The sequence below is a fragment of the Cygnus olor genome, chromosome 2, assembly GCF_009769625.2.
Source record: "Cygnus olor isolate bCygOlo1 chromosome 2, bCygOlo1.pri.v2, whole genome shotgun sequence".
Classification (NCBI taxonomy): Eukaryota; Metazoa; Chordata; class Aves; order Anseriformes; family Anatidae; genus Cygnus; species Cygnus olor.
The window spans coordinates 58,061,937-58,087,741 of record NC_049170.1 but is presented as its reverse complement, the minus strand read 5'-3'; the positions used below and the strand labels follow the sequence as shown (position 1 = coordinate 58,087,741).

General features: G+C 40.5%; 1 protein-coding gene across 14 annotated transcripts in view; it reads right to left on the bottom strand.

Moving 5' to 3' along the window:
• Positions 1 to 12,134, bottom strand: part of TPK1 (thiamin pyrophosphokinase 1) — a 324,434-nt gene extending 312,300 nt beyond the window's left edge. For 2 of the 14 annotated variants that reach the window (XM_040547189.1, XM_040547200.1), the window contains exon 1: positions 11,947 to 12,134. In XM_040547189.1, the coding sequence (XP_040403123.1) occupies positions 11,947 to 12,119 (173 nt within the window). In that variant the 5' untranslated portion in view covers positions 12,120 to 12,134. Of the gene's footprint in view, positions 1 to 68; positions 100 to 2,297; positions 2,435 to 2,531; positions 2,627 to 11,733; positions 11,878 to 11,946 lie in introns of those variants that run through there. The other 12 variants (XM_040547198.1, XM_040547202.1, XM_040547192.1 and 9 more) reach the window with 11 other exon arrangements.
• Positions 12,135 to 25,805: the final 13,671 nt, after the last annotated feature.

Here is a 25,805-nt window from a genome sequence, read left to right as displayed (position 1 = left end):
TTCTACTTCTTTTCAATACCAAAGATAAACTGTACAAACTAACAGAATAAGAGAATTTGTAGACTTACAGTTTTTTTCCCAAGGTAATCTCTCTGAAATCTGTAAAAATTCAAATGCCAATTAGCAACAGTATGGAAAATGATTAAATGAATTCACAGAGACATATTTCACTGTCTAGCAAATCCTCCATAATTCCTACACACAGTTTTCAGTCCTTGTCTCAGTTTATGGAGCTTGACTCCTCATATTACATTTCATACATTTGTATGCTTTCAGTGTCATCTGTGATTTTGCTAAAAATCACTTTTGGATAAATATCATTACCACAATGCAGAAGAAAGCGTTAGTAATTTACAGACAGAAACCTTCAAAACCAAAGAAGAAGAACTGCTTGTTCGACTAGCCCAGCTGAAACTAATATGATTAACTGAGTGAAAAGGTCTGCAGAAACAGCAGGTCCTTTGGTGCCCAATGCACATATACAGAAAACTCTCTCTGACTCTGAGATATGTTTAAGAATCAAATGTGTAATCTGCTACACTTTTGTACAGCTAAATCTTCAGGAGATCATCTAGTCCATTCCTCTGCCTCAAAGCAGAATCAGCTCTCCAGGTAATTGCTCTTCGTCTACACCTAAAAAAGGAAGGCTCCCAATGACAGGGAGCACATCATCTTCCCAAGCAACGTATTCCAGCGCTTCCTCCTGCTGCCTATACTTTTTCCTTGATAACTGACTTGACATTTTCCTAAAATTGAAATTCATTTCCTATGCGTCTGTAACATAACCACTGTGTATTTACACGGTCTGTTACATATGCTGTCGGAGAAACTGTGGATAGGACAATTCTGCACAGATAACTTTTGCAGCTGACAGTGTCTCATGGTATAAAACAGCACGCTCTCTTTGCCAAGTTTTCCTCTTTCAATAGGTTCTTCCACTTAAGAAAAGAAATAAAAATTTGGCGCTCCTTCTAGCTTCTGTTATAATTACAAACAATAATAATAATTCCAAATGCATTTGCCATTAGGAGAAAAAAAGGGAAAATTAAACAGTATCACAGATCAGACTACAAAACTAAGTTTATAATTTCACACAAAACATTACCAGCTCTTCCTTTGGATTCCTGAATTTACAATTCCTCTCTGCTGTTCTAATTTACATTATTTGGGCTGCACAACTGCATTTTAAAGTTCAGTCCTTTTGTTAGTACTCTGAAGTCTTACATTTACTCAGTTCCAGATTTGTTCTCAAAGGAAAAATAGCTATTTATTTTTGTAAATGTATTCAGTAAATGTAAATCTACGCAAGAAACAGAATAGCTGGGCATAATGTTGTATAAGTTCAGCATAGCTATTCCCTCTGCTGTCTAAATTCAAGCCTCTTCTTCTTCCTTGTGGAATTCACAATTATCATATTTATAGATAAATAAGGATAGAATCTACAGAAATAATTTTAAGGCTTTTGATAGCTCACAGTAACCAGCAGTAAATTCAATACACTGCGTACTATAGTTTTATTGCAGTAAGTTTTTCTTGCTGCCTAGGAACCACAATCAAGTACTACAGCTCCTTTTTTAAAAAACAAATAATTTTATTAATATTTACAATATTCAAATACGGAGAAGTATAGTCCTCTGAATTTCTGACTTTCATCAGAAGAGCTCTGTATCTGCTCCCAGTTCTCAGATACCTGCTCTGGAAGGTGAAACTAGTCACTTGATGCTCCCTGCTGCACTACCCCAGGACATACCAATTCACTTCTCCCATTTGTCCTGTCTACTTAAACAGTAAAGAACAGAAGTCTCTCCTTTGGTGGCCTAAGTGTTTCAGATTTATAGATTCAGAGGCCAGGAAAGATTGCTGTGACAATCTAGTTTGGCTGTTTGTATAAAACACAGCCTAAAATTCATTCTTGTTTTAAATGAAGTATATCTTAAAACTGCAACAGAGCTTCATTGACATTGATGGAGCTCGAGAAAGGTGGATTCTTCAATGTTGGTTATTCTCCTCCATGTTAAAAATCTGTCCCTAATTCAAGTATGAATATGTTTGGCTCCGATGTCCAGCCTCTGGGTCTTGTTATGCATTTGTCTGCCTGACAAAACACGGCTACTTCAGTACGAATGCAAATACTAAATTACAATACATGTTACCTGAGCAGCATTCCTCCTTAACTGCACCCCTGGGACAGCTCTAACACTGCCTTACTGGAGCTGGCTGACACTTCAAGCTTTTGGCAACAAGTGTGCTATCAAACATCTGCTGTGGCACCCCTCGTAGTACCCTCTCTCCCGCACCATATGGTCATCTCCACCGACTGGTACAGCAAGCCTACGACCCAGCTCTCAGCACTTTCTGTCTTCTCTGGGGAAGCCGGGCATCGAGTGATAATTTCACACAAACTTCACACTCCATCAGCAGGAAAAACAGCCTGCTGCAAGAGAAAGAAGACACGCAGGGTATTGTCCATGCTACAACACGCGCCGCCCGTGTCCGTGCCAGAAAACTCTCCTAGCAGAGGTGTACCATACCCTAAAAGTTTCCTCTAACGTTGCTGTTTCTCCTCCAGACTGCCAACTCACGTGCACCCTGCACAACTGGGGTTTTGTCAATACAACTGTCGTACCTGGGGATATGAGATTAAAAACAAAAAAAATCACCAAAAACTAGTCACAGATGACAAAGCAAAACAATAACTAACAGATCTACTCTCCTACTGACTTGAAGTGTTTTGTTGGTACAAAAATTTAATTTATGACCTCACAGCAAAATGGCAAACTAGGACGAAAAATTCTTCCTCAGGCTCAAGTACCAAAACTGCCTACTATGAATCACATAAATACAGTAGCAGCAGTAATACCCATCAGTACATAAAACATAAAAGCAGTATTAACATTCTTATGTAACAGAGACGCAGGGAGCTAGGAAGTTGAGTTTCCAATGGAAAACCCTACAGACAAGTCAGTTCAAGGAAGAACATCTGGTATCTCTGATTTTATTTCCCACAAAGGTACAAAATGACCATTTAAATTCTCTGTTCACAGTTACTGAAGCCATTAGAAGAACTCATTTACATCAGGATGACGCCCAAACCAATGGCTCAAAGCCTGTGAATACAGTGCTAAACACCATGCCCAGAGCGGATTCCGGGCAAAGAAAGAAGAGCTAATAGAAAGGCACTCTCAAAAACAGCAGGAATACTCCAGCACCCTAAAAAGACAGTAATGCAGATAACACCCCTCGTTCTATTTTGAGCCCAGTGCAAGTCATTACATCAGTCTGAAGCAAATTCCTGTGGCAGTGACCTAAGACCACTGCTGTCAAAAGTCTTGGAAAGACAAACACTAAGTTGCCCTTAACAAAAGTTTCCTCAATATTGCCCTCATATGTTTTAAAAATAAAAGATATATTAAAAAAAATAAAAATCAAGCTCTCCTTTAGAGAACTAGAAAGGTAAATTTTCCTTATCACCACTTCCTCCTACAAATGGAGGTAGACACTTTCATAACATAGTTTAATTATTTCCAGGGTACCCAGATCAAGTCATTATGAAACAAGGCAGTCATACGCTGTCCTAGAGCTTTTCTAGTTGCTTCCACCACAGCTAAGCCACAATGCCACATCCTCTTGTGGTCCAAGTGCCCAAGCAGCAAATCTTGAGGTACTTGACTCTCAGGCTGCCATCCTTAACATCTTTTCTTTTCTGATTTCACAGTATGGGAAAGCACTGCTTAGATGGTTATTAAGTATAATGGTATATTTTCAGGTAAAGCGTTCTATATGGGGACACAGACCACACTTGAAAGGCTGTGCATTACCCTGAACCGCTCACAGGGCACTCATTTCAAAAGTAGAAGTATCGCCTGTGTTAAAAGGGTCTGCATTAAAGGCTTTTAGTTACATGGTTAAAACAGAAATAGATCTTGATACCTGTAGAAATTACTGATACACAGGTCAGACTCCGCTGTACAGACCTTGCCCCAGCCATCAGGACTTCCCCCATATATAATGCTCTCATCAAGAGCGCAAAGTCTCAAAATGGAGTACCAGGAGATTGACTGCATTCACACGGCTGCTCTGCGACACAAATCAACCTCAGGAAAGTTTCAAGTGATTTAAGTTACACCATCTGCTGAACAACTGCCTACGTGTGGTTTCAACCCAGCATCCTTTTAACTCATCCTGAACAACTGGAGCTTCAGCCTATGCTTAGATCTAGCCTGTACTTCAATGCTTTGCTTACCACAGCTAAAGCAGCTGCAAGCATAATAGCAAATAAATCCCCCCCTCACAAGATTTCTTTGACAAAGCATTGCCCTTCTTCTCCAGAAGCAGAGAAATATTCTTTTTACATATGCTTATATATCATACGTAACTGGGAGTTACGTTTGTGGGAAGAAAAGACAGGCTGCCTCCTGACAGCTTTTGCTGTGCCTTCACCAAGCAGGTGCACAGACACACTTCTCAGCTCTGTCATGGAGGTCAAAGCTTCTCTAGGTGAGATAAACTCCTGAAGCATTAATACTTTGCTTCATCCATGTATTTTCCTTTTGCAGCACAATTAATTTCCTCATCACAGAGAGCTTTTCCCACCAAAGCCACTGAGCATTTCTGTCAAAAACCGTACTTTATTAATATTTCTGAACTACTCTTATTGATGCTATTGCTCAGGGAAACATTGATCAGATAATTTTGGGGGGAAAGAATACAAGGAAAAAGAAGGGGCTACAGTTAAAAAGAAAAAAGAAAGAAAAAAAGGGCCCACGTCAGCAGTCACCAACTACAAAATAAATTAATTGTGAAAGGACAGGTTCTGCTCCTACTGAATTCACTGGCTAGCTTCCCATTTATTTCAATTGGCCTGATAACCGCATGCATCCCTCTAGCTTCTATCCTGCCAGAGAGGAGGGCTGGCAGACAATCCATCAACACAAGCTACAAAGAATCAGGACTACTGCTGAGAAAATTCGGCTGCCATTCAAAATATGATTCAAACCTAGGAAATGACAGGAAGACCCTTCTAGTGGCTTCAATGGTAACTGATGTACAGTAAGAGCTGTAACTTAAAAACAGTCCAAAAGCTACTATGTGCGCTCTGTGTAAGATTTAACTAAATCATTGTTCCTCCTGTAGCAACTTTAAGTTTTTAATTCTCTTTTTAATGATGCAAAGGCAGTCCTACACAAACATGTTTAAAGACAGAGTTGGGCACCAAGAGAATCCTGTTTCCATAAATTACTTACATGCAGTCCAGCACTGCTATAATTTACAGGGCACTTTAAACCCGAGTCTTAAGAACTGTTTGTTTATCCTTCAGTGTGATTAAGTATAGTCACTTTGGTGGAAGGACAGCCGACGGACAGTTCAATCTTCAAATTATTTGGCAACAGATCAGATCGGTTAATGTCCTAGACACACTACAAACTTACCTCTCTTTGTAGATATCAGAGGTGGGGAATATTGCATAATATGCCAACATGCAGGTGTGTCCATGAGAGGTCTCTCTTGTTGATTTACAATATTTTGTTCTGGATAAGATACACTACTTGTGTTTTGTTTTCCTCTCCTCTGCTTTTATCCATGCTATTCATCTACAGCACTCTGAGCTCAGCATAAGTGGTTTTTGTTATGTTACACAAGAAAAAAAATGTTGGATTTCTAGCTAGTCATTTTCCAGAACTAAGACACTAGTTAACAGCACTGTTCTTAAGGGGCCTAACATTAAATCCAAATCTAAAAATCACTAGACATGAAAGCTGCTGAAAACCAGCTTATGCAAAAAAGCTGCTAGCCATTTACTGTTTTTCAGGTGGTTTCTTTGCTTTTTTTTTTTTTTTTTAAGACATTGATTCTAGGTTTTCTTCTAGATGCAGCTGTTTTCCACATAGATTTGATTAATGCCTTCAGATATTCAGATCTAAAGCAGATCCACAAGTATGTCTGGAATTTTTTATTTTGGATCTTGAAACATCTGAAACCTACACGTATTATGTTTTCTCCTATGTAAATAAGCTTCCTCATTTACTTGCTTCATATTCAACTTCTCTATAAATCAGACTTGGATGAGCTCTGCAAACACAAAAAAAGAGAAAAAAGCCTCCTGTCTCCACTTCCAGAAAGTAAAACTAACTTAAATACACATACACAGTTTTGAAATATAATGCAATACTAACATTGCTGTGAAAGTGATAATGTATCTTAAGAGCTGAACAGAGACATGCAAGTAAAATTCAGTAACGAATAAAACAAAAATTGAGTCCTCTGTTTCCTCCCTCTTCTGATCCCTTCTTAATATTTTGCTCTTTGGACATCTTTACATGGTTTCCAGCAGTCCTACACATGTTTAATTGGATACAAACAACATGAAGATCTTTGAAGTATAGAATATTTCCCACCTCCTTATTCGATTTGTTAAATCACAGGGGAAAAAATAATAAAAGAAATATATACTACAGGGTATGATAAAATGCCAGCTAGCCTATTTCTTAGCTTTAAGCCTCAATCTGCTATACCTATGCAACTTCTCACAAAACTCAATATAAGCTGATTTTGAAGTCCTCAGCTTACAGAAAATACCAAATAAATTCCTTTTGGAAGGTCCTAGGTGCTTTACTATCTGAACGAGCTGTAATGAGCATGAGTTTTTGTTTAAGAAGCTCCAGTAAAATCATTACTGCTCTTACACTTTTGTTTTTTAACATGACTTCAGCCCCTCCATCATTATATTCCCATCCAACAGAAAGTCAGCTATTCTCCGTTAGTGATTGCAAGATATGGAACTATCGGTGCATTTACACCACACAAGGTAAGAATTCTGCCATCCACACAAACGGCAACTGGCTTGGATGCAAAATTATTTCAAGAGGGCTGTGTGTAGGCACACAAACATGTTTACCAAAGTAAATGTACATTCATCTTCCTCCTAGCTCAAATGGTTGAAGATAGTTTGCTGCCCTATTCCAAACAATACATCTGCATACAAAGCATTAAAGACAAACCAAAAACATAACCAAAAAGGTAAAGAACTAAAGAATTCCAAAATCAAACGCTATGTGAAAGCAGCCATCCAGTAGAAAGTGGTGAGGCTAACAGTGATGTTGTCTGCTAAGTGCCTTCTGTACCACTCCACTTGTAAGTGCACCTGTCAGTAATCTATACCACAATTAGCCTACAGAACAACTGCTGATCCAGCACAGTGGATTAGGAAACAGCAGGGGCTGAGGCTGAGTGCTTAGAGCTGCCTCAAGAACAAGCTGAGGCACCCCCCCAACTCTCCCAAATGCAGGGTGTTAATCCTCACAGGCAGTGAGGAACAGGAGCAGGTCAGCACCACGCACATTTAACAAAGTGTCTTAAAATGGCTTCGACTAAAAAGCTAGAATGATGCAATAGCCATCTGGAAGTGCTTGCTAATTTGAGGGATTCCTGAAATAGACTTAAAGGACTAACATCCCTGGTAACATTTTCTAACTTCCGTGGACTCAGTCACAGCTTTTGAATGATCTGAATCGCCTAAAAACTTCACTAGTCTGACCCAACGGCAGCAGCACAAAATCCACAGAATTATGAAGCTAACCTGGGGTTCCGCCATGCCTTTAATGTTCAACAGCTAAAAAAAGGAGGCTGATTTCCTAGCCCCATACCTGTCTTGATTTCCTTCCACAGAATTTTATATATTAAACTGCAAGACAGCACATTAAAGAGGCCAGGCACAACTCCAGTGAAGGAGCATTTTGATGGTTACCAATGCTTATACTGGGCTGGAGGTCGTTCGGTGCATGGCAAACACATCCCCGCTTTACAAATAACTTTCAGTCCTCAGTGTAAAAGGAAAAGGAACTTCAAAGGAGGAGTTCAAACCCCAGGCATTTAGAAAGGAATCCAGTGTTATAATCCTTTCAGAAGTAACTTGCCTACAGTCAGAAACACTTCCAAAAGAAGACATATAGTAAAGCAAAAGACAATTAAGCTTGAGGAATGATGGAAGAGCATTCAGAGTGTATTGTTGCTTCCTCTTGTTCTCCTTCTGTTAAATTCAATGAAGAATTTTATAGTCCCTTTGCACAAAGAGACAACTATCTAATTCCACATAATTCTGGAACAGCCTTTGTCCTACTGGCTGTGGCTCTGTCTCTCACGACACGTAGATGACCTTGCTTCAGTGAGAGGTAACTACAGTTCGAGAACATTGGAGGAATAAAAATGAGGACAACTCAGTTACAAAATAAAGTTGACTCTACAGACAGATCACCCAGTGATACTCTCTGAAAGTCAGGAGCAAGCCTAGAGCAGCATAACTGGATTTGATTCTGGACGGCACTGGCACACTGACAAACAATTCAGTTTCACGTAATAGCTAACCAGAATATTCTATCCATGAGAAGAAACCTACAACATTGAATAATTTCTTGATGCATTCCTGTACTTTGGGAAAGGATGTACAAAAGTCACATTTCCATAATCAAAGGCAGAAGAAAAAGGCAAAAGACATTTTCACTGCTGACTATCAAGTGGCATTTACAGTCTGCAGCTGACCTCACATCTTCTCTCAGGACCAGTGTGTCAGAAGCTGCCTTCTCCATCTCTCTTTAGGAGCTGTGCTGTTATCGCAACAGAGTAGCAGAGCACATAGTTACTCTATATTAATCATCACTGGGCCTCCCAAGCAAAAATTGCAACAGCATAGATGCATACTTTGCATTCCCACCACTTCCATCGAGGTTTTTCTCTAAATATTTCTCTCTTCATCTACCTCCATTGATGCATTCATGCATACCTCCTCCTGGTATTCAGGTAAGTCCTAATTTCTAATCATTTAATATTTCTGAGTGATACCCAAAACCACCACATCCCATGCAGTTACACGTATACTCACTGGTCCTTGAAACGAGGACCAAAAGAACAAATTTCAAGGTTAAATGCAAACTTTCTGATCAGTCCAGATATATGTAAAGAAGCTGTCTTGAAGAAATCAAAGCCTCCTAAAGCTTGAGAAAGGTGAGGAAACAAATCTTGTCAGAGGTATACTACCTATTTCAGATTTCAAACCAAATCTTAACCACTAGCACTCGATGCAGTATAGCTCATGAGTGCATTTGGTCACAGGACTTGGGGCAGGGGGGAACGGGGGGAACCAACCATCCCATGTAGCACATGCTCCCTGTCAGTCCAAGGAGCATGTGCTCTAGTGAGCCCTCTGCATAGCATGAAACACACCAGAAGGACTAGATGTGCCTCTGCTTGGCAGTCCCTCCTCTTCAACAAAACAAGACCCTACTGTTGGGAGCTGTTGGATTATAACCAGAGAAAGGTACCTTTCTGCACCACTCCATTGATACAACCACTAGTGAGCTACATTTTTAAGTCTGTACAAGGCTAACAAGATGATGAATCACATCCAGAAATGGGTGAGAAACCAGGTCACACCATGGTATGAAATACAAAATGCTCCCTGTGAGAAAACCCAGCTTAGAAATCTGGCATTATGCACTCCTGAAAAATTTCAAGTTGTATTCACAGGCAACCTTCTTAGAGGAGGCTACGGCACTTCTACTGTTAAGCAGTCACAAGCATAGTATACGCAGCTCCTAAAGTTCACGGTATCAAAAAAAAGAAATACTTTTCTCTCTGCAGAGGTGCCTGCAGCATAGTCTGGGACAAGCAGCAGGAAGTAACAGTGCAAGACAAGGGCATCAACAGCAGAAGGAAACAGTCTTTCAAAGGATGCTACAGAAGAAAGAAAGCTACTCTTGCAAGGATTCACAGGCTGTAGCGTGAGGTCATCTCTTATGAGTTTTCTACAACAGCTTCATCACAGCTTCACCCAATGTGGCTTCCATCTGACCCTTTCACAGCAGGGTACAGAACTTCAGAGTGGACATCTTTGAGCCTCTTCACAATCTCATTTCATGAAGCAAGAAATGCATATTTGTTTCAGTACGCAATATTCAAATTCAGAGCTCAATCCCACTTTTAAATTACACCTTGTTATCCATTCTAAACTATGTAAAGCAAATCAACACAGTTCTGAAGTTCACAGAGCAATTTTCTGGCTGTAGCACGGGGATTTTCAACTGTGCTCCAACTGTTTGACTGAATAACGTTCAAAGTCTCTGAGCATATTAGTTAAGCACAGCAGTTCCAAATTTCTACTACTTGGACCTCAGTCAGGTGCCATATAGGGCAACGTACTGTCTAACAACTAAATAAGAGCTACGCTAGTTAAAGTTACCAAACAGCACATGGCCCTGAAATTCTAATTCAAATTATCAATCCTAATACTAGATTCCTAACCTGTGTTTTATTCTAGTATAATTACGAGCATTGTCATTTCTGAACACCCTCAAAAACAGAAGTAAAATAACTGATATCCTCCAGACACTGAATGCAAATATTTCACATTCTCCCCACCATAGCATGCCACTGTATTTGCACAGGATTTTAGAAAGTGACCAGAAACATCACATGCATTGCCATACTTTTATGTTATTGAAGACAAGGGGACAAAGTCCTAGTACTTGGATGTCCTTGCAAGAGCTCTATTCTATAACCTCACAGCTGGCCTCTAAGAAGTGTCACACTCTACACAGATTAGCTTTCTACTATCTGGATACCTAAATACACACCCCACTGAGGCAAGGAGATGGAACTGCCAGAACTGCCAGTACTTTTTCAAGAAGGCTTCTGGAGCCCCATTTTACCTACCCAGTTCTGAAAACTCTATTTCTGAGCTCCCTAAGTGGGATACCAGTATTTTAAACCTGTTGAATTGCCAAATAAGTCTGCTCAGCCTCACATACTTTGAGCAGGCTAAACCAATCTGAAACTCTGGTAATACATGCTTGTAATGATGATGAGGCTCCAGATACTGTGCATTTCATAGGCACACTACCCTGCGTAACCGAGTAGATCTGCATGCTTGTAGCAGCCATTTCTTCAGAAGCAGCACATTTCTTGTGGCCCAGCTGAAGGCTCTGCTCTGACAAGGCTGTGGGTCATCTGAAAACTGTGAACAGATATCCCAAGTCTTCAGCTCCAATCACACATAAAAAAGGAAAAAAAAAAAAAAAAAAGAACACAATTCCAGGAAACTGGGGATGTGCGCTAGCCCTAACATCATACAAACACCTAACAAAAGCAAGTGTCTTGGAATATAAATAAATGCCTGTTCTTCCACAGGGATAAATTCTTAACGTATTATTTTTGTCTCAACCTTACTATCTTTTATTAAGCAGTTAATCCTCATTTCACACAAGACATCACACTGCACTGAATCAAAGGTAGTCCTCTGAAATCTCTGCTCCGTGCCTGTTCCCTTTCTACCCCAAGCAATCACACATCTCAAAAACACACAGGCACAGCGAGTTAAATCCATGTTTCCAGCAGGAATTTGAGTACAGCTTTACCTGTTACTAATTCACCTGCTACTAACTTTGAACATGCCCTTGAAGAAGCCTTTAAACATTAGAGCAAAGCACAATTAAAAAGATGGAAAGTGTTTAAACATGCACTCTGCTAAGCTGCTGGTTGTAAAAGCGTACTGAATCACTAAAAGCATACATTCTGTTAAAGACTTCCTTTACTTCAGAGCTTAGTAGCAAATAACCCATACCCCACATGGCAGCTTCAGTTTCTGTACCAGCACAGAGCAGAGACGAGCAACATCAGACCAGAACCCAGCTACCGTGCCACAATACCCTTCAGCAGCTTTAAAATCACTTCATAGTACAGTACCAATGCAGACAGCCTGTTTACAAGGGTGTAATTGGATAGCAAAACAGCCCCGCTGAACTCGCAAAGCGACAAATTTGCTTTAAGCCCAGCTCGGGCCGGCGGGGGGTGGAATGGCGGCGCCGCGGCCGTGGGGCGGGCCTCGGCGGCATGGCGGGGCCTCGGCGCCCCGCTCCGGCGGTGGGGTGCCGGCCGGGCTCGGTATCGGTACCATACCGGCGGGCAGGAGGCAGTCCAGCGGCGTGAACACACACTCCATGGCGCCCCCTCCGAGGCTCGGGGAGCGGCTTCTCCCGCAGGCACGGCCGGGGCGGGGAAGCCCTCAGCCGCCATCTGCCACCCGGCGGTTGGCTCGGCGCCGGGAAGGCGGGGCGGGCAGCGGCCGCCATTGGGGCCTCTGGGTGCTCTAGGGTGTGTGGGGTTTATGGGTTCTGTGGGCAACCGGGATTTGCTCTGCGAGGCTCCCTTGCCGTCCCCGAGAGGTTTCCAGCAGCTGAAAAACCCCGTCCTGGCCCCCTCCAGAAGAGAGAAAGAGCGGCCCCGACATGAGGGGCTGTGCGGCGTTGGGCTTTTTGCCCCCCGTTTTCTGTAAATGCAGCCGCAGAGACTTCATTTTTATTAAGCTTTATCTAGTACAGAGAGGGGTTACACAGGGCAGAGAGTGATGGGCGCCGTCATTTGAAAGAAAACATTTGCAGTCCCTGCTAAAAGTGTTCTGGTTTCAGATCCTGTAATGAATGGTTCAGTCGAAAGAATAGTCCTTAATACATTTCAGCCCGGTAGAGTAAACCGTGGAAACTGAAATATATATATATATATATATATATATATATATAAAATTGCAGCTCTGAACCTCAGCTGCAGTGAGAGCTCAGCATCGTGTGTGCAGCCCATATGCTGCTGCCAGGCGGCTTCTGCATCAGGAATCCAGGAGAGTGTCACTTTGGAGGCTTACAAACTGGCTGCAATAATAATAATATGGCTTTATTGCTGTTGTTTCAGGTACTAGCTTAGCCGTCTTCTCCCTGCACAGTCTGAACAGTGAAAATAGCACAGAGTGTATTTGTTTTCCGTATTTATCTTTTGTTCCTAGTTCCCAAGCCCTTAGCAGAATAGTGTGACATTTACAGTCACAGTTTAAGTCTGAATTTAAATTATTTTGTTGTAATATAGACACAAAACTTGTTATAGAGATAATTTCTAGTTGCTTACAGACTTTTAACTAGAAAATAAATCATCTTCAGGCCTAAACTACGTAACGCTCATTAAATTCAAGCTTGTGCAAGGAGTGTGAAGGTCCCAATTTGAGGCCCCCAGAATGTGACTAATGTGTTTCCACCTTCCAGAATAGTGTTTGATTTTGCTGGTATCCCTGCCTTGATTTCCACGACGGACTTTTATCTTTAACAAATACCATTTCTCATGGTACAGGGCATCGAGATCATCTTCCACCTCCCCTTTGCTGTCTCCGAGCTCTCCCCAGGTTCCTCGGCTGGCAGCCCCGGCTTTCGTCTCAAACTCCAGCTACTTCGCCAGTTCAGGGGAATTATGCTGGGCCCTGCAGCAGAGGGCAGCAAAGGAGCATAGCTCATGGCTCCTGGCTGGCAGCGATGGTTCCCTGTCCTGCAGTTCGCCGGTTTGTTTGCGCCCCGCCCCCCCCCCCCCCCCAACGAAACAGCATTCGAATACCCGAGAGGTTCTGCAGTGGCCATTCCCCTGAGTCCTTCACAAGAGCCACCAGGTCGCTTTCTCCATCGTGCCCTCTATTTGAGGCACTTGGGGGGTAGGATAAGACAGGAGGATGAGGACTGGTTTGAGAGATGTCTGGAAAAAGGCAGCACACAGTTGAGGTTTCCAGTCTAACGGGAGGAATGTGTGACCAACATGTCATCCCCATACACAGTCCACACTGTTAGTCTGAGATTCGCAGCCAAATCAACAGGATTGCAGTAACTTTAGTGTTTGGATAGGGCTGGGCCGTGTTTATGCTACATGATAGGTGCATGTTTGATCTGAACAGTGCAAGCACTAAGCCTTTGCTTTGGCTCTTTCAAATAAGCTGGCCTCCACCTATGAGATTACAAGCAATTTTAGACCACAAATATCATAAGCAATTCAGAAGTTTTGGAAACATTCGTGTCTTGGCAATGAGAGAAATGAGAAGTTACTGGGAAACACAAGGAAAAGATAAAAGGATGTCAAGATTGCTTACACTGCTTACACTATAGAATTTGAAAATATTTTACTTTTGTCTCACGTGAAAGTTTTCTTCCCCCCACACAGAGAACTTGTATTTCACAGGATATTGAACAGAACTTTGACATCATCTCAGCATCTTTCTTTAAACAGGTTAAGAACAATCAGCATAAGGAAGAAGAAACTTGCGCTTTCTCTCCCAGGAAGCTAGCCACATGAGGACCACCATGCAGATAGCCCATGCTCTCACCCTCTTAATTAACTGTCTCCTCTTCTGCTCGTTAAAAACGAGAAGGAAAACCTCCTTCAATTTTGCCAAGTGTTTTCCCACCACTAGGTAAAATTATTAAACCTTCTCCAATATAGCTTATTTTTCTATTTTCTCAGTCTTTCTATAAATGTTTTCTTTTTTTTTTTTTAATTTGTTCTGTTTTGTTATTTGTTTCTAATACAAGTAGTTGCTGATAAGTGGCAGTGGCTTCTTATGCGTGAGGACAGCCGTACTTGCTGAGAGTGAAGGTCCGTCCTAGTCGGGTCCATTTCTGGTAGTGTGCAGTTACAAGGCTTCTATCTCATGTTCTCCTTTGCGCTCTTTCAACATTTTTTTTTTAATGGAAATTTTAGCAATTTCAATCTCTCTGCTCTCTTCATATCTGGTGAGATTCTTTTTCTGCTCTATCAGGCCTAGGTGTTCCAGGCAATCCTTTGCCAGCTACTGCAAAAAAAGTAATCGCACCTCTCTCTGCTAATCACAGTAATGCATGATTCATAACAACAATAGCATTACAAGGAGAAATCAGTCTTGAGAGAGCAGGCTGGTACTGGGATCCTTGAAATCCTTTCAAAATGTTCAACAGTCTGTAAGGCAAGGCAAAATGCCTGCCTACTGTGCAAGTAGGCAAGGGGCAAACATGTCAGATGCTCATCCCTTTTCTTGATAACTCTGGCTTTCTTTCAGTGCCCTTTCTTTAAGGTATGAATCTCTCATCCACAGTACAAAGCTCTTTCTAAGAGTCAACTGTACAGGAATAGCTTCTGTCAGTGCTAAATTGCACAGATCTCTAAGGCAGAACATGACCACTATTTAATACTTTTCAGCAGAGCCTAACAATCATATAAAGTGTAGGAAGTTTCAAATAAGCAAAATGAATAGCTCCACCCAGCCTGGCATTTTCTTTTGCAGAAAATCCCTCAAGAACAACAAACCATCAGGAGGCTGATTTACATTGTTGAAAAATACACACTTTCATCTGCCTTTTGCACTTTCACTCTGTGCTGTGGTATCAGTTTAATTTTCCTGAGAAAGGTTACTATTTAATGAACTAGCATCAGTTTTTCCTGTCATGCATGGGAAATTCCCCGGTAAAAAAAAAATGTTACACCTGTTTTTCCAGGTAGCATATAAGATTCAGCAATATTTCTTTCCTCTTTTCTAGCTGGATCTCAAAATAGATAAAAAATAAAAATCCTTCTCCCCTGTTCTTTTCCTCTCTTTGTATCTTTGTATATGCCTACTTTGCTTTGCAATGTTTGCAGAAGAATATACAGATAGGCTATGCAAGAAAGACAACCCAGAAGTACTGATCTTGTGCTTTTGATTACTGCTGTCTCCTCTGATTACTTAAAGGGATGGTAAGTGACCTCAACCCTAAGTGCAAAAATAAACAGGCAAGCAGATGAAGTTCCTGAGTGACAGATGAGGCAGTTTGACAGAGGAAGTTTCTGAATGATTGGCAGGAAAGGTTGAGGAAGTGTTCAGACCTTTTAAACCTCCTTTAGTAGCTAGCCAGCCAGTCAGGGCTCTCACCTGATGTATTTTCTCTTATTTTTGTACTGACTGAATGATTGCTCCCTATATTGAGAAACTGCAGTTTATGTATGTATTTTTATATGTTTTATTTATATATATATAGTATTGCATTTATATATACACAAAACATGTATAAATATATATGTATACATTATTCTTATCAGGCTCCGGATAGCTTCATCTTCTTTAAGAAAGTTATTCAGAGAAGCAGTAGGTTGGCCAGCTTTTATAAAGCATGCTTATGACATGTCTAGCACTGCACTTCAGCATGACTAAAACTGCTCAGATGGGAAGAGTTAAAGGGCGCATAGGAGGGTGGTAGCTTTTATTTACTCAGAACATCTCCTGAGACTTAGCAAGGAAAGTAGAGGGTATTCAACATTAATTGCAGGGGGATTTAAATGGGATGTATACAACAGGGCTAAAGCCTACAAGGTTTGCTGTGCTTCTTCAGAATGATCATTCTCTTTATATCCCAGTTCTGATATATGGCCCAGGCTAACTTACAGTAGCATTAATTGCTTTCAGAATTTTCTTTCCTCCTTTCAAGCAGCCCAATCTAGTGTTGAGGCTGGAAGCTCTAGAGGTATTAAAGGACTTTGTTCAATAAAATGAGAGAATCTGTCTCCAGCATTAATGACATAAAGCGCCTCCCCATACGAAAGTCATATTGGTCTGATAATGCCAGACATCACCATTTAATGCTCTGGTTTTTGTCCCTTCCCTTCAGCCATCCTTTGTCAGAGTAGGAATCATATCTCTATGCTCGGCATGAAAATACTTTGGGCACTGTTCAAAAATGATGGCAGATTTCACTAACTGGCAACAGGTATCAGCAGCCTTTTCATTTGAAAGTATGTGGAATCAAAACTACCCAGGTACTTTCAGAAGTTTCTCTTGGTGATGTATGAAAAGAGCTACTTGTAAGTAGGAAGCATTTCTGTTGGTATTCCTCCTGCTATTCCAACTTCATTGCTAACCCAGAATAGTTTGTACAAGGTTGGCAATCAGGATTTGTGCAATGTGTAAACATTAGGAATCTTTTCTCCTTCCTTCCACAGCTTAACTTTAGATTAAAATTAACCCAAAGTTAAAACTAGCAGGCTGGGACAGTTTATTCTGGTACCCATTCCAGTATTTATGCAGAATAATAAGCCTGAGGATATTTAGCTAGCTCAACTATCTGATTGTCTGAACATCCCTAAGTGCTTTATAATTCAAAAAATGCAGGCATCAGTAGATAAATGGGATGCTTTATTATAGACATTATATCCTTGCATTTCTCCTGTGCCACCAATTTAAGTCCCCACAACCTGCTTAAAACTCAAACACCAATTTGAACGGTATGATCACTGAGGAGAAAAAAAGAAAAAGAAAAAAAAAAGATATGCAAAGAGTCACCAGCATATATGGCCAGACCAAATCTAACACATACACTCTTCGAGTCCAGCTACTGGAACAATTATTAGGGCCAACTTCACTTTTTTTTTTTTTCTTTTTTTTTTTCTTCAAGTCCTTAAGAGATCAGAATACAGTAAATATATATGTATATATGTATAAAGTGTAGTCTGTTTCTATGTGATGCAGAGCAGGCTGGAGATCAACCTTCTGGATTATTTTAGGTCATACAGTAAAGCAGAAGAAAATTGTGGTATCATAATTATGTGACTCACCAGGCAGAACATTGAGAACAGTAGACCTGAGTTTTAATCCGTGCGCTACTACAGACACTTGTAGACAGAATCAAACCACATGGATCTATATCCTGAAATTTATATACTGACCGAGCAACTAACATAACTTTTATAGATCTGTTTTGGAGCATACTATGCCTTTGTTTTTTCATCTGTATAGTGGCATCAGTGAAGTATACCCAATCAACCTGAGATCAACAGATAAATACAAGATAACCTGTGTTACTAGTGAACAGATAGAATAGCTTTTGTTTATCAATCAGTTTTATAAAAATTGAGAATATTCATTAAGAACATGAGCAATGTTCTGTCAGATGGAAGGTAAACTTTGGAAAGATAATTGTGTATTGAAGTGATAACTTTTAGAAATAAGGAATTCTCATCACATCAGCTGCTATCAAGTCACTGTGGACAACAGTAAGCAGGAACTATTCAATCTGATAGATAAGCCTATATTCTTGGCTTCTTGGAGGCTGGAGGCTACACAGTTTGCTGAGCTGTTAGGCAAGCTGCTTGACCAACCCAGCCAGGAGTTTCTGAAAGGCCTTCAGTGTGATGTCCTGTGGTGGTTTCACACTGATAGCTAGCTGGACTCCACACCGCTCTCCTCAAAAGAACAGGGGGAGAAAAAATGATGAAAAAAAAAAAAAAAGGCTCATGAGTTAAGATAAGGACAATTTAATTAGAGAAAACAAAAACTGAAGAGGCCATTTAACAATTGTTTTCTATTTCCCATATGCAATGTTCAGCCACATTTTGGGAAGCAGGACATAAATGTGCATAGTGGTTGTTCAGGAGGAGAGATGTTTTCATAACAAGAGGCCCCCTCTTGTTCCCCCCTCCTTCCCCTTCCCCACCTTTTATTGCTGAGTGTGACACCACATGGTATGGAACATCCCTTGGGGCGGTTTAGGTCAGCTGCCCTGGTGATGTCCCCTTCCCACCTCTTGCCCACCCCCAGCCCGGTGGCCTTTAGGGATGGTTAGAGGGAGTCCTGATGCTGTGCCAGCACAGCAACAGCTCAGCAACAGACAGAACATTGGTGTGATATCAGGGCTGTGCTAGCTACAAGTGCAGAGCACAGCACGATACTGGCTGCTGTGGGGAAAGTCAACGCCACCCCAACCAGACCCAGTACATGTCCTGACAGCACAACAAGACTTAAAAAATAAGACCAATCCAGAGAAATGCTGCACTGTTTTCTGATGGGAGGGAATGTATTGTTTTGTCTGGCACATACAGCAACTCTTGCTCTAAAGTAATTTGTCTTCTCAGAGTAGGAGAGTCAATGTGGAGAATCATGCTGCGTTTTCTTCTCAGGACCGTGTCTTCAGCAAATTCTAATTTCTTATATAATTGCATTCCACAGCACGCAAAAATGCGTGTGTTTTTCAGTCTCAGTATCTTTCCCCTGACTCTTGGGACCTGCACTACTCCTGCAAGCATAGCTCTCAGTAGGTGACACAATGAGGCAGCATCTAGAAAATCAATGGCATGCGTATGGACCTGATGTGAGAAATGCAAATGGGATGGCATGGGGTGATGAAGTGTGATGAATACTTTCCTGCTTCTCTGGCATGTGCAACTGCATTCAGAGTAAGAGAAAATAAGTTGCAATAGTTTCTCATGACAGTCTATTTGATTCTCACCCCTCTCCCAAGGAAGGAGGTGGTCTTCTGAAGCTGCAGAGAGGAAACCGTTGCCTGCAGGGAGGTCAGCATGAACTTAAAACTGTGAAGATCAGAAGGTGAATAAGAACAGGGCTAGTTCCTCACAAATCATTCATGTTGTTTCTGTCTTGGCTGGGCTAAGTTTGGCCAAGGCCCATGAAGTGTTGCCTGTGATGATGACTGACAAGATGATGAAAAGTGGGGCCACTGATGGCTGACATTTACAGTTGTGTTTACCTGTTCGAGCCACTGCTTTAAGTCATCAAAATAAGGGAAGAAATGTTGAGTCCTGCAAGGAGCTATGTTGGTCAGGGAGAGCATCATTGCGAGGGGGAACCACTCTGAGGGATCTCCGGGATGGAAATGATGGAAGGCTCCCAGCCGCTTCAGTGGCTTTGTTAGGTTCCATAAAAGTGGTGCCGATGCTAAGATGAGCAGTTTAAAAGGCAGTAATAGAGAAAAGATGATGGCTGCTATTCCATACCATTAGTCTGAGCAAAGCTGCCTAAGCTTGCCCTCAACTGAAATGCTAAAGCTGTTATGACTTGCCTGCTAATTCTGTTTTAGGGTCCCAGGGAGAGAGAGAAGAACGCCCTGCTGGGGAGAGGGCAGCCCTCAGACACATCTGCTGGAGTTGTTACGTGAGGAAAACAAGCTTCTCGCACTTGCACAACCTTTTTCAGCAAGTGCATGCAAAGGCACTTGCTAGCTGGAGTGGGATGCCTGCTGTTAATGCGTCTTTAATTGAGAGGAAGAAAAATTCCTGAGAGACCCTATGGAACAATGAAACACCTACAGCGAAGAGCATCATGTACATCCTTTCTCCGTGTGCATTAAATGTTATTTCTGGTATTAGGACCTGCAGATACAGGGCATACATACCAAATATGTACATAGATAAATATATTGCATCTTCTTTTAGTTTAGTTGCTTAGGTTAGCTGCAGGCTGACATATGATAGAGTTCACGTTTAAATCTTCAGAGTAAAACACTTTGAGAGCAAACCTATTAAGGTTAATAGAATGAACTTCCAATGCCCATGGTTAAGAAGGAGGGGGGAGTGAGACACTCAGTAAATTGTTCACCAAATGGCCTGTCACCTCTAGGTCTGCAGCTGAAGGCCTACCGATGGATCATTCTATTATCTTTAATGAGCTTAATTTTAAAGTGGTATGCACATCAAATTCAAAATACCAGCATCAGTTTTGTTATCTGTGGTTCTACATCTACCTTAAGTATGTTAATAAATAATATGTGCAGTCTAAGAAAGTGCAACTGCATCACACACATAACACTAGCTTAAAAATGTCTAAAATTAAAAAGTATTTCTGTTCATTAAGCTTCTCCATGCACAAAAAATGGTACAGTATGTACAAATGTACAAAAGTAATTTCTAGAAAATGTATTCAGAATTCAATAGACTCACCTAGTTAGGTGCTTTTTTTTGTGTGTGTGTGTTTTTGTGTTTTTTGTTTGTTTTGTTTTGTTTTTGTTTTTTTGTTTGTTTGTTTGTTTTTACCTACTTCATTAGGAAACAGGTAGCTATTTACTTAAAAGTTAAGATCATATTTTCAAAGTGCCTATAATGCAGATTAGTTCCCTATTAGACTGTTGCTCTGGTTGATTGTGTTCATCCTTTGACACCTCTTCACCTCAGGAAATCTGGCTCCTGTGTTTTAAGACAGACTACCACATCCAGCTGGGCTGCCCGTGCATGCGATGAAATACACAATACATTCCTGCTCTGAGGGCCTCTGCCTTTCGTTCCTCCCTTTTTAGAACTTGTGCCGATCATTTCACAGTACCTACAACAATTGCTCAGTGTCATTTCAGTTGTTTTCATCATTTGACCATTGTTGAAGCTTACCACAAGTCTTCAGTTACTCCCCACCACTGCCAATTTATGCCTAGACATCCACTGCAGGACTCTTCTAAGTCTATCAAGGAAATTGCTAAGAGGACTCTCACTATTATATCCAAATATCAGTGAGGAAAATTCAAACTGAGATTTAATAGATATCAATGCAGTTTTAGGGTATAATAACAGAAGATCACTGAAGTAACATTATTATTCACAGTCCAAGGTTCTGCCTGCCAATGTAAAGGACAGACAGGAGGTTGAAAGCAAAGCTGGTAAAAGAAAGAGTTGGATAAAGTTACTAGCAGAGCTTGAGGGAGTTCTCTCCCTCAGTATAGCTGAAATGGTAAGTGGTATACAAACCAGGAGGGGAAACCAAGCCTAATAGCAGGCTTGGATAGCCTTGGAATGGAAAATACCAAAGGATGGTTAAATTTTGGTGAACTCAGTTGTAGGTTGATATTAGCACATGTTCATTTGCAAATCAAAGTTTGCAAATGAACATTTAAAGCCTTAAAGGACTTAAAATTAATCATTTACCTGAACACCACTGCTGATCAGGATCTCTATACTTTGTTTGATTCCTTTATTCTCATTTTCTCTGGTTTTAATGTTTTTCCTTCTTTCCTTTCTTTTCCTCCTTACTGCTCCCTGAGTTTTTCTTCCTTTCTGTTGAGTTCTAACCTTGTCTTCCCATGGGCCCTCCTACCTGAAATAATGGAGCAGAGTGACTTTAACAAAGCTGATTAATGTTATTTTCTGTCTTGGCAAAAAGTAGAAAAGGGAATACTCATGCAAATATCACCTACTTAAGATGCTAAGCCAAATAAATCTGTTTTATATTTGAAGCTATACACCACAAATGATGTTTCCCCCAAAATGCTAAACTTCTTTGGGGGAGAAGGAAATTGCAGATTTCTGAAGAAATTCTTTCCTAAGTAGCTGTTATCTGGGATATGAGTCCTGTTCAATATAATTTTAATACTGTTATAAAGGGTGTGGTTCCCTCCTTTCCATCCCCTTGCACTTCATTTCCATCATATAGTTGTACTCAGGCTTTTACTACACGTTTGTTGGTTTAGGGCAAATCTATCAATAGTACAATGACCTTGGAACTGCTTTAAAGAATAAGTTGAGGGGCTGTTAAAAAATTCTCACTTTGTTGCAGGCTGTGAATTATGGTTTTGTTTATGCCAGCTGCATCATTAGAGAAACTGATTTCATAATGTAGGAGATTTGCATGCCCCAAATAGAGGAATTGGTTACACAAGAATATTTTATAAGGAAAAGGAGAAGGCTCTTAGGCCGCTTTAAATTGAAGGTGAATTTTACTCGAACAGTGATGCCCTGAGATTTAAGACCAAAACAGCAACAACAACAACAACAAAAATCTTAGTTGTATAAAAATTAGACAGTAAAGATCCAGTGTTGGGTTATTTACTTCATTCTGACTATGGAATATGTTTTACCACTTGTACTGTAATGTAAAATATTTACTTTGACCATTAAGGCAATGAAAGCATGGCAGATGTGAGAAAGAATTAAATACCATGACTACAATAAATAACGCATATACTACCAAAAGGCAGACAACAGAGCATAATAAGTCATTACATTCTTTAGTGCCTGTGATAATTTAAAAGCATCCTGTACACAGGAATGCAAGCTTGCCGTCAGAACATAATATGTGGACTCAATAGCAAATCAAATGAAGAGAATTGTATGAAAACACTTCAGAAAGTCTCCATCATTATTCAGAAAGAAACCAAACAAGAAACAAGCTTGGTGCTATTTCTTGGTATCTTAAAATGGCTTCTTAGTCTGATTTGCAAACGAAAAGATGCTTTGCAAGATTCTGTGAAATGAATCATGAAGATGTATATATGTGAAAATGTGGAAATTGAGAAAGAGTATTTGAGTATCCCTAGTAATTGCTGAATTTGCAGCTCGGTTTCCACCACTGTTGACAGAGAATCAGATAAATTTCTACCAGTCTCATAAGAAATGCCATGATGAAGGGAGGAAAATCTAGACTGTCATGTTATGAGACACTGGAGAATCCACTTAGGACACCTCACTTTCTAAATTTCGTAATATAGGGGGAAAGATTTTTTTTTTCTGAGTTTACAAGTCTCATCCCACAAGTTGCCCAAGTTGAGGATTTCAGCACTCGACTCAAGTAAGGGAGAATGGAGTTCAGGTTTGAAAGGCAGAGAGGCCTAGTAAATTGAAGCTTTGATGAGGAATACAGAGGAGTAGGAAAAGGCCAATTTGCCCTTGACATGGATAGTGTCTGTCTTCCACTAATTGGAGGGCAAGCCACCAAGCTTTGTGGTGTGTCAGCTTATTAGGATTAGAACACACTTTAACTAGAAGCAATTAAAATTTCTTTAGTACTTTAACAGACGGGATATGTTGCAAGACTTGTCATTTTACTGTAGTGTATTTGATGTGTTTGTACAGTTAAGAAGCATAACTTACAATTTTGGTACCATAAGTGCAAATGCAGCTATATTAATTCAGCAAAATATAATGCACCGAATGTAGTTTGGGGTTATTTCTTTACATTCAAAATCTTGTTATGGGCATACTATCATTGTGCTGAATACTATCTATCTATTGAACAAAGAATTCATTGTTACTCCAATTGCTGTTTTGGCAATCCAATAATCCAAAATGATCTCATTAATATAGAAAAGCTTCATTGATAGTACAGTTGGATTTTTTTAATACAAATAAATAAATAAATAAAATTCTAATACCAGTCCTCCTCTCTGGTGTTATGTTCACTGTTAGGTGTACCTCTGGGTCCTAAGGATGACCATTTCAGTCTTCCTCCAGTATATAGGGATGGGTACAGTTAAAACACATCCTTAGCATCCTGAGGTCCTTGCTCAGAGGACATATTTTCTCACCCCAGTCTCATTCATCTTCAGCAGATCCTACCGAAAGTTTGAAAGCTGCACAACAGCTTCACCTACCCAAAGGGCTTCTGTTACGTGCACAAGGACTGGGGGGTCTGTCAGTCCTTTGCTTTCCAAGGGATTCACTGAGCTGAAGCCTAGCCAGGTGAGGTACCAGTGAGGTGGCCAGCTGCAAGCATTAACCAAGCTACAACCAGCTTAGGCCAAGGCAAACCCAGACAAGTCCTGAGTCTGTACTGTCAGGCTGACACAAAGCCTGCAGCCTTTATTAGCGATTGCAAAAAATCACGGTCTCTGTCCTAAAATAGCCCAAACCATTTTTACTGGGCTACAATTTATGCCATATATAATTAATTAATGTATAAATCAGACAGCATGAAGATAAGACAGCTGTTAAAGAATGACTGTTTGGAGCTGTTCCCCAAGGTGATATCACAATGGCTGTCATTCACATTATCTCTGCAATGCAGCGGGTGTGATGCTCGTGAAGTCTGTCTCTTGTTACAATTGACTTTGATTTTTAAAACAAAGAAAATAGCTCATAATTTGCTTTTATTTCTTTTCCATTGGAAACACAGCTCCCTTCAGTAACTTCATCTGCAACTCTGTAGAGATATGGACATAGCAAATCTAACAAACTTTAAAAATGAACAGTAGTAATGAGAACTTCACTAAACAGTAAGTTTAATGAAGTAGGAAATCAGGCGTCATTAGTTCCAAGGTTCACAAGACTGGTTAATGTGTAGTGCCTCAGGCTGGATCAAAATTGCTCAGAACCTTTCCTAAATGGTTGCCCAAACTGAGATCCTCTATAGAGCTTTGGTGATGGAAAGGAGGTCATGGATGGCTGCAATGTATAAGCTCCAAGGTTATTCAGAAATCCACTGGATTTGGGGAGCTTAAATTCTTTCCTCATAATGCCAATTAAATCAGGGGGAAGAACACTCCTACTGGAAGACTTCCCTATCTTCACAAAGTAAAGAACTCTGTCAGACTAGGGCATCAATAACTCCTGTACTAGATTACCATACAATAAAGGTGATACTTACTTTGGTAAGCTTTTTGGATAGTTAAAAAGAAACCAAACTTCCAAATGAGTCCACATAAACTGACAGAAACTAGTGCAATAGTGATCAGTTCAATGGGGCTTGAGTAGTTCTTTGCAAGAGTTCAAATTTCAGTGTGTTCACTTCCAGTCTTCCAACTGAGAGTGCCTGGATAGTGTTACTTTTTCTTTTGGGTGCCTTATAGTGAGAAGAAAATTCAGAATGCATGTAGGGCTTGCATAGTACCATCTGTCAGGTAGCTAGCAGCGCTGCAGGATCAGAAATTATGTCTTTGCTTGTCCAGTGGGGAGCTTCAATACAACTTCCAAGTATCAAACCCATTAGATAAAGTGAACAGTTAAGTCAGAAAGAAAAGCAGCTAACCATAATAAACCTGGATTAAACCATTTCATGCTCCAGATTATCTTTCGTGCTTTAATCACTACCTTGGAAATGGGGTAAGAACAGGACATGATTGGGGACAGTTATTCCATTCACAGTCTAGGAATGTAGTGTGTTTGATTCATACAGACAAAAAAGTCTCTAAAGTGCTGTATGATCCCCATAAGTATAGAAAGATGTCTCTTGTATAGAAAGATATCTCTTGTATAGAAAGATATTACTGTTTGTATTTTAAAGATACATGCACTAGCAAGCCTGATCTCACAGCTATTTGTTTTCTCAAAAGACAGTATTAGAAATTTTTTTTCCTCTCCACCCTCCATCCCATCCATTCACTTCAGATTTTTTCACAGTCAGAAGCTATGCAACTATCTAAATCCATAGAACACCATGTATGGCTCTTTGCTTTGGCTTTTAGCCAATATTCTGATTATTTTGGACAAAGCCATTCATACCACCATCGCTTCTGACAGAA